Source organism: Gossypium hirsutum, chromosome D08 (assembly GCF_007990345.1).
Source record: "Gossypium hirsutum isolate 1008001.06 chromosome D08, Gossypium_hirsutum_v2.1, whole genome shotgun sequence".
NCBI classification, from domain to species: Eukaryota; Viridiplantae; Streptophyta; class Magnoliopsida; order Malvales; family Malvaceae; genus Gossypium; species Gossypium hirsutum.
The window spans coordinates 52,209,594-52,219,176 of record NC_053444.1 but is presented as its reverse complement, the minus strand read 5'-3'; the positions used below and the strand labels follow the sequence as shown (position 1 = coordinate 52,219,176).

At 34.3% G+C, this 9,583-nt stretch overlaps 2 protein-coding genes and 1 long non-coding RNA gene across 4 annotated transcripts; 1 reads left to right on the top strand and 2 right to left on the bottom strand.

Annotated features, from left to right (window-relative positions):
• The first annotated feature begins 1,854 nt into the window (after window positions 1-1,854).
• LOC107900246 (uncharacterized) lies at window positions 1,855-2,520 on the top strand. Its single transcript, XR_001684846.2, has 2 exons — window positions 1,855-1,991; window positions 2,334-2,520. It is a non-coding gene; the product is annotated as an uncharacterized lncRNA (long non-coding RNA).
• Window positions 2,521-4,188: 1,668 nt separating this feature from the next.
• Window positions 4,189-8,111, bottom strand: LOC107900821 (type III polyketide synthase A). 2 transcript variants are annotated; one of them, XM_041098349.1, is made up of 3 exons: window positions 6,312-6,505; window positions 5,445-6,182; window positions 4,189-5,320 (listed from the first exon to the last, which is right to left on the bottom strand). In XM_041098349.1, the coding sequence occupies exons 2-3, from the start codon at window positions 5,635-5,637 to the stop codon at window positions 4,353-4,355; spliced, it is 1,161 nt and encodes a 386-aa protein (XP_040954283.1). In that variant the 5' UTR covers window positions 5,638-6,182; window positions 6,312-6,505; the 3' UTR covers window positions 4,189-4,352. The 2 variants fall into 2 exon arrangements, with proteins under 2 accessions (XP_040954283.1, XP_040954284.1); XM_041098350.1 differs by having other exon boundaries at window positions 5,445-8,111.
• Window positions 6,383-9,088, bottom strand: LOC121219844 (pentatricopeptide repeat-containing protein At1g02060, chloroplastic). Its single transcript, XM_041098348.1, has 2 exons — window positions 8,955-9,088; window positions 6,383-8,864 (listed from the first exon to the last, which is right to left on the bottom strand). Exons 1-2 carry the CDS (start codon window positions 9,044-9,046, stop codon window positions 6,719-6,721), a joined length of 2,238 nt encoding a protein of 745 aa, XP_040954282.1. The 5' UTR covers window positions 9,047-9,088; the 3' UTR covers window positions 6,383-6,718.
• Window positions 9,089-9,583: the final 495 nt, after the last annotated feature.

Here is a 9,583-nt window from a genome sequence, read left to right as displayed (position 1 = left end):
ACTTTAAAAAGAAAAAGGGAGTCGCCACCAATCTTTTATTAAGGTGTGATTGGACCACCTAAAAACGACTTTGGACTACGAGTTTTAGAAAAACGGGTTCAGGAGTCAGTTACGTACGAGGAAGGATTAGCACCCCCGTAACGCCCAAAAATTGGTACCAAGTTGATTAATTCATGTCTTAATGTCGAGAGTTGAAAAATACGATCCTTAATTAAATTAAATTATTTATTAAGACGCCCTCATTTTGAAACAGAAAACATCACACCCAATACGTTAGGGCACGATATTTTATTTTTTCAAAATGAGTTTGTCTAAAAGATTTGTGTGATAAAATTTAAAAGAATATTCAATTGTTTAAGATTTATGACGAAACCGCAGTCCAATACGTTAGGGCACAATTTCTCAACATCCCAAACATTGAATATTTCCTTTATTAATATATATATATACTTTTTTAAAAAATCTTTGTCTCGAGAAATCAATACGTCACATCCAATGCGTTAGGACACAACATATTAAATTCCCAACAACAAGCTATTTTATTTTTAATCAAAGAGTAATTCTCGATTGTTAGATTTAACGAAGAAAATCGGAACCCAATACTTTAGGGCTCAATTTTCTTGAAAATCCTAAATACGAGTATTATCTCTATTTTGAAAAGTTTCATTTTTAAATTTGAGTAAAAAGATGATGTAATGTTATATTGAATGTATGAATAAATGCCTCTTTAACAAATATAAATAATAAATACAACAATTGCATAGAAATAATATGAATAATGTACATAAAAAAACGACATGTAAAGTATCAAATGAACAAAATATAAATGAAAACATAAATCAATAAGCAAAAAAAAGGAAATAAAAAGTATAAAGAGAAAAAAAAGGTACAAAATATATACATGAAATTATAAAGAATAAAAGACATACACATGGGTTTACATATAAAATTTTGGACTATAGAATTTATAACAAAATAAATATAATGCATTTTCGAAAATAAAGAAAGAGAAAAAAATAAATATATACATAAAAAATATATTCATGCATTTGAAAAAAAAATGTATAAGTGTAATATATTGGTAAATATAAAAACGTGGAAAATATTTATAATAAGCTTTGAATAGAGTATAAATATATATGTACATATTACAAAAAATGTATAAACATATAAAAAATTATAGAATATTAGGAAAACGTATAAATATTATGAAATGTAAATGTGTATAAGTATATGTATAAAAAACCTATGAAAATAAAATAATAATAACAATAAAATATGTATATAATATGTATATATATTAAAAATTTTTAAAATATATATGTATATATATTAACATGCATATGCGCACATATATGTAGGTATAATAATAATATATAATATAATAATAATAATACTAATAATAATAATAATAATAATAATAATATCAATACTAATAAAATAAACTAAAAAAACCTAAAATGAAAGATTAAGGATTAAATTGAAAATCAACAAAATTTAAAAACTAAATTTAAAAATAGAAAACGTAAAATGGAGCAAATTAAAACACGCGCAACAGGGGGAGGACCGAAAGAGCAATTTACCCAAATCTCCCAAAACGCTGCGCAGCACTGGACCAAGTTGAAACAGTAATAAAACATGCTTGCGAAATTTAAAAGAAATTGAAAATTTTAATTTAGACACGCTACAAAAACAAGAGGACTAATCGCGCAAATTTCTCATGTAGGAAAATGCGCTGATCTTGAGACCAGGTCGGGTCGACACGTAGATCCCCTCCCCCATCATATGGCGTTGTTTCGTTTCAATATAAAACCAACATTTTCTTTAAAAAAACCATTTTTCTGCCGTATTTACAACAAAACAAAAAAACTTATAAACCCTAGCCTCTGCTAGGGCTCTAACTCAGCCGCCGCCACCGCCATTTTAGCAAGCACGAAGTCTCCGGCTCCGATTCAGGCAGAGCAAATAGAACTCTGTCTTCCTCCACGCAGGTAAGTAATTCCTCATTTTTTCTTTTGTTATTTCGTTTTTTTTTTGAAACAGGAGAAAAAAATGAAATAAAATATAAAAAAAATCAGCAGAAGGAAAAAGGGAAAAAGAAAATGGAACTGATTCGTCACCTTCAAAAAATGTTTGTGGTTTTTTCTGTTTTTTTGTATTTCTTCAATCCTTTTTTTGATACCATATCCGTCCCCCGTTACAATATATTCTATCCCTTTTTTATAACCCTAATAATAAAATATATAAAGGAAAAAAAATCTGTTTGATTTCTTCTTGATTCGCAATCTTTGATCTTGTTTCCTTTCTTGCGTTTATTTGCTGTGCAAGTAAAGATCCGGGGATGTGGTGCTTGGTGGCTGCGGCGCGAAAGTTTCCTTAGAAACCCTAGGAGTTTCTGACATTGTTTTGGGCCTCTGTTCATTTCGGGTTTTGTAGACCGTTTATATTTTGGGCCTTTTACCCAGGCCAAAATCGGGTATTACACCATTATAAGATATTTGTCAACCCTTTGATTTTGTTTATGGAGTCTAAACATTCCCTATCAAATATTATTCCATATTTTAATCACGACAAAAAACTATTTATATAAATATAAAGAAAAATATTTAATATATTGCTAATGGAGTTTTTTAATTCCACAAAATGACTTAACAATGTAGAAAATAATAATTCATATATAATAATATATGAAAAATATTTATTTTTCTAAAGGAAAGGTACACCAGCAGTTACTAAACATTGATTAAAATAATACTTCAGTCACTAAACTTTTAAGAGTGGCAAATCAGTCATTAACGTTCTCAAAAAGTAACAAATCAATCACTCAAATCCATTTTCCATTACAGACTTAACAAGACAGCTAACGTGACCCATTAGAGTGTCACGTTGGACATGACCAAATGTCCATTTAATGGATAATTAATTTCCACCGTGTGATCCAAAGAAAAATAATTTAATGTGCCAAAAAACTGATTAAAACATGAGAAGAAATTGAAGAAACAAAAACAATTTGATTAAAGAAAAAAATTTCGTTCAGGAGAGAAATGGAAAACGATTGAAATTTTTAGAGAATCTTTGGAGAAGGGATTGAAAATATTCAAAATTGGGGAATTATTGTGTAAATTTTCCACATTGTCGGAATGGTTAATAGAAGAGAACTAGCTGAAGGTGTTCCATCGATTATAACGGGTAGCACAACACAATTACAAATAACAACACCATTATCCATATGTTTCTCTCCCAATTTGCATCCTCCATTGTCTCGACTTTTTTCAAAAACCCAACAACACAATTCGTGAACGGGCATCAATGGTAGATCAAACCAGGCCAAAAAACAGCTTGCATTTTGAAACCCACTCCCATACTTCTTGCACCCAAAAAACCTCCCACTTGGGTTATCATTGGATCAAGAAGTCCTTAAATTGGCTGGATTTTCACAGTAGCACACCGGAATCACAGTGGGTATCTCCATTTCTTCTTCTTCTTCTTCCAACTAGGGTCCTTCTATTTAGCTAGTAATCCTTATAAACTGGTAAAAGGATCTGATACGGATATCCAATCATATCCAACATGGCACCCTAATGGGCCGCGTCAACTGTTTGTTACGTTTGTAAAGGAAAATGGGCTCGGGTAACGATTTGTCACTTTTCGTAAACATTAATGATTAGTTTATCACTTTTAAAAAATCTAATGACTGAAATATTATTTTAATCAAAGTTTAGTCACTGTTGGTGTATTTTCTTTTTTCTAAAAAAAATGATAAATCTGAAATACTAACAGACATTTAACACAACTTTGATTCGACCAACTTTAATTATAAACTACTATTATTGGTTTTCAGTAATAGATGCTTTTGCCGTTGACGTTTTGATTTCATAGTTCATACCGTTTTAGACATTGAGAAATTAAAAATAATTCATTGTCAATGCATAACAAATTACTAAAATACAAGTACTCATTTGGTTATTTTTCAATTCTTGCTGACATAAAAAAATTGCTTTTGCTATGTAACATGTGTTCTAAAAAATATTCATCATCATAATTGGGGTATAAAAATAAAATACACACTCAGTTTAAAAATAAATTCAATCAATTATTATGGATGAAATAAAGAAGAAATAGATTATAGATACCAGTTTGAAAAGTTAATTGAAGCTTGAGAGGAATTGAACATATGGTTATCAAAGATAAAAAAGAACTCAATGTCATTTTCCATGTCATGTGAACTAAAACAAGCACAATATATGAATATATATATATATAGAGAGAGAGAGAGAGAGTTAACAAGTTGCTGTTGGCATTATAAAGATTAGAAAACAAAGTAACAACTTCCCAATATGAATGTCATGTAGTTACAGGCTGCGAAGAAGAATGCCTTCAAATGTAATTCCAGGACCAAATGCTAAGGCAAGCCCCCATTCTTCTCCTCCTCCTCTCTTCAACTCTTCCCTCATGTATTCCATCACATAGAAAATGGTATTGCTGCTCACATTTCCGAAGTCCTTCAAAGCTTTCCTGCTACATTCTAGTTTCCCCTTGTTCAGTTTAAGAGTGCTTTCCAAGCGGTTAAGTATCGCCGGTCCTCCAGGATGAACTGCCCAAAACATTTCATTGAAGTCTGTCAAACTAGCCTTTGACATGAGTTTCCTGCAGAATTCCTCAATGTTGTCTTCGATCTTCTGGGGAAGGTCTCTGCCAAGTTTGAAGTTTATGCCTTCTTCAGTAAGGCACCCATCGATGACACTCTGTGTTCCTGGCAGAAATTGTTGTACTGCATAGCTGAGTTCCATGAAAGGAGATTCTTTGCCCGTTACTGGATCGGTTCCAATGATGACTGCTGCTGCTCCATCACCGAAAAGTGCTGCACCAACAAGGTCATAAGGGCGTGCTTTGTTTGGAGGTCGAAAACCAAGGATGGTAGTCTCAGAGGTGGTTAGCAGAATACGACTTCCTGGGTTGTTTTCAGCTATGTCTTTAGCTACTCGGAGGCCAGTGGCACCACCATAACAACCAAGGAAATAGAGCATTACCCGGCTAACATCGTTTCTTAAGCCAAGCTCACTGGCAAGGTAAAGATCACCCCCAGGTAAGCGTATTTCACTGGAAGAGACATAGATGATATGGGTGATATCAGTTGCAGGCCTCCCCCATTCCTTTATGCAAGCTAAGCTTGCTTCAAATGCCATCTCAACAACTGCCGGGTTTGCTATTTCAAGCCTTTGTCTGATAGTTGATGAACCCTCAGTTGCCAATTCTGGGTATTGATCTAAAATCTCCTTGCACATCACTGTGTACCTAGTCTTCACAGTAGTTGTTTTACCTACCAAAGAGAACAAAAATAGAAACACACAGATTGAGCCTAATTATATCATCTTTATCTATGTATGTAGCATTGTCTAAGACCCCCATTAAGGAGATTTGAAACACAGTGAATTTTTGCTTACATAAACGTTCCAGTTTCTCTTTGATGGAGACATCTTGGCATTTTGTATCACGTATATAGCCCTCCACCAAGTATTCTTGAGGAATTAGTTGCCGTGGAAAGGCCTTACCGATGGCAAGCACCGTTGCCTTCCTTGGTGTGGAAGCACGCTTGAGACGGTGCCATGGAGCATTGTTATTGTCAATTTTTGACATCTTTAGGAGGGCCTGGAAAGAAGATACACTGATTATGCTTTTGAAAAATGTTAATATTGTAGGTATTTTTCATGAGCAAGGAATATAAAGGAGAGGTTGGCCAGTTCTTGGAGAGAGTTTGGTTTCAAGAAAGCCTATCATGAAAAGGGGGCTTCATAATATTTTGGGCAAAGGTTGTTAGAAGTCTGAAAGCTCCCAAAGACAGCAGTCTTTTACATCTTTGGATAAAACTAACTAATTGTAATTTAAAACATCACTTGGCTTTTGGCATGAGTAGACAATATAGGAATTACAACTTAATATAAGGTAACCTTTCTTCATTCTCTTCCCATGAATAAAACAAGTAACAAAACGGAAATTCAGCCAAATCTCTCTAATCGTTTCTCCTCTTTACAATATGTTCAAATGAAATGAATTTTAGGCCATGAAGTCAGAAGACTGGGCAACTTGGGAAAATCCTATCCTTCTTTGCATAATAATATGTGGATTTATGGAAGACCATTCACCATTGTTTCGTAGTTGGCTTCAATCGTGAGCCGGACTTCCTACAAATTGATTCTCCTATATTATTGATTATGGATAAAATCTGTGCTGAAAATAATGAGGTCAACTACAACGTATAAAAGTACTTAAATATAGTGGGATATTTATCTATGAAATTTTTGAATATGTACCTGCAAGTTATGGGGAGAAAGAAAACAGTGTAAATGACAAATTATATCTACACCAAAGCCGTAGAGCTCTGTACCAGTGAAACACAGGTTGAAATTACTTGGAGGGCATCTTAAGCAGGCACAGGATAATACACTTCATCATCTTGTTGAATCAAGGGATTAAGGTATCAACCAATCAAATCTAAATCCAAGAAAGTAATTTCTTAGTAAATGCATGATGTCCCACTTTATGAGACATAACTGATATTAGAGTTTTGAAGAACTAAGAAATGAATCCTATCTGAAGACTCCGCCGGTTTCAATGTCAATACTTCAGACGACCCAAAAATCCTGCAGTTAAGATGCTTGGTCTACTTCACCTGTTTGACATTTTTGGAAAATGAATCAAATAAAGACATCCGAAGGAATTATTGCTGCTGAAGTTTTGGCATCCTGGTGCTGAATTTTGAAGAAGCATCATTAGCCTGCCACTGGTTTGGCATCCTCTTCGAGACAAACTCAGCTTCATTTAGCCGTCCTCCAGCTTGTAATGCCATTTTCAAATTGTCAAGGCATCTCAACTCTAGAGGTTTACCCCTCTCCACGAGCTCATAGTACAAACCAAATGCTTCTGAAAGTCTCCTGTTGTTACAAAGACCTTCTATGACCGTGCAGCATATTTCAATATCAACAGTTTGGTGCTTTTCCAAACTAAATTGTATCATCTTGCACACCTCCAAAAGCATTCCACTCTGGCAAAGGAAACGAACCAAGTCTTCCATCTCAACCATATAGCCGTCATCATATAGTAATACAAGAACTTGAAAAGCTTTATCCTGCATCCGTCTTGCAAGCAGCAACTTTACAGTCTGTGTCGAGAGATTGATGTTCAGTCTAATTCTATGGTCCAGCATTAGAGTTACCAAACTGGCTGCTTCTTGGGCACAACTCTTTTTCAGAAGTTCTGCAAGTATGGAATGAACAGAAGATGTTTGAGGGAGATGTGAACTCTTCAGCATCTTCTCCAGGGTCAGGCGAGCAAGAAGAGGTTCACCCTTCAGCAAGAGACCAGTAATCAGCGAGTCATAGATCTCAAAACCCGGTTCAAAGTCTCTTCTCAACATCAAGACCAAGAGCTCATATCCAGCTTCAAACGTACCTTCCTTGCAGTGCCCTAAGATTAAAGTCTTGTAAGCAGGAGGGTCTTGTCTCCCCCTCTTCAATAGTTGTCTAAACACTCTCTCAGCTTTCTTAGTTTTTCCATTAGCACATAAATACTCAAACATGGGATTATATGCCGCAACAAGAGGTGTACAACCTACATGACTTAATAATATCTCCTTTTTGGCTAGCTCATCAAAGAACTCCTCTGCTTTCTCGAAGTCCGCTATTTGACATAAACTCCTGATTATAACACTATAAGTAGCTGAATCTGATTGTACCTTCATTTCTGACATCCTTTTTAACACATTTAAAGCTTCATCCATGTTCCCAGCATTGCAGTGCGCATTAATCAGCGTGTTGAATGTGCATGTATCCGGAGTAAATCTTCCATCTTCTCCCATTCGCTCCAAAATTTCTTTTATCTTATCATACTTGTGTACCTCAGAGAGCCCTTTAATTAAAGTATTATAAGTGATCTTATTCGGTTTCAAACCTCTACAAATCATCTCTTGGAAAACAGCCAAAGCTTCATCAATATCTTGCTTCATACAATACCCTCTAAGCAAAGTAGTGTAAGTAACGACATTAGGATTCAAATCCAAACTTTTCTTGCTCATACCTTTCACCACATTGTGGGCAATTCCAACCTTTCCCACCCTGCATAATCCATCAACAATTATATTATAAGTGACAACATCAGGATCACATTTAAACCGCTCCATTTCCTTGAAAAACCTAAACCCCTCATCAACCATTGAATTCATGCAAAACCCTTTAATCAAAATGTTAAAAGTATACACATCTGGAGTAACCCCATATGTGCTAAGCATTTCATTGAACACACTCTTTGCCATATTCGTGCGTCCTCGTTTAAGCAAAATTGACAAAAGATTATTGAATGAAACGACAGAAGGAGACACGCCGATGCTTTTCATTGTTTCGAAAACCTTGATAGACTCTTGAAATAACCCCGCTTTACCATAGCTCCTAATCAAGCTGTTAAAGAACTTGTCCTCAAGTTTAACAGACCCATTAGACCTTTTCTCGATTGAAAGCATTAAATTACGAGCTGCATTGAGATTTCTTTCTTTACCCAATATTTCAATCATCAAGAAAAAGGATTGGGCATCGTGAGGGAAACCCATTTGTTGAACCCAGTTAAAGAATTGAAGAGCTTTAGATGGATTTTTAATGAGGCGAAGTGTTTGCAAGACGGTGGTTTTCGACAGAGAGGGAGACAGAGAAGAAATAGAGGATTCAAGCTCACTTGACCATGGCGTGGAGTTGATGACACGAGCCATAAATTTTGCCCCCTTGGTTTTGATTGATGATTCTGCTTTTTCACCCAAACCCTGATTTCGTTCATTGGTGCCTTCGCCATGTATCTCGATTCGAGCAGAGGAGAAGCACCTATTTTATTGTTTGAAATTACAAGAGATAAAAGAAGAAGCCAAAGAAAATAAAGTGGAGGCAAAGAAAAGAAAGTCGAGAGATATCTACCGGATAACAAATCGGAGCGGACACTGGTAGAGAAAAAGTTGCTTGCCGGCACCATGGTAAGAACGAGGACTAAGCACCATTTCCATGAACATAATAAAAATACTACAAACAAACAATTTTATTTCATCCTTGCTTCGGTTGAAAAAAATATAAAATTTAAATATGGTAATATATGAGATATAAAATTTAAATACTTTTTAAGCAATTAAATAAATTATTTGTGAAATTTAATTTAAATATATAAACTGTATTAGAAATTTAATTGAATAAAAACGATGATTAGCAAAAATGAACATATTAAAGAAAATTAACTTTTTTTATTAATTTACATGCTCATTGTTAAATGCTAAGTAAAAATACTTAAAAAATGATTATTTGTAAAATAAATATTATGTGACAATTCATTAAATTTTAATTGGTTGGGATGAAATAAATAAAGATATTTTAATAATTTCTCTTCTTGTCTTTTAAGCTCTTGAGATTGAATCCAAACGTTTAGTATTCCAAACTCACCTTGTTCTTTGAAACCAAAAGTGAATTTGGATCCAAAAGCTAGTTTGGACAAGCCCTTATTCACGTTGGATCAAAGTAATTGAACCAAGAGAGGAACAGTAGTCAGCATGTAAGAG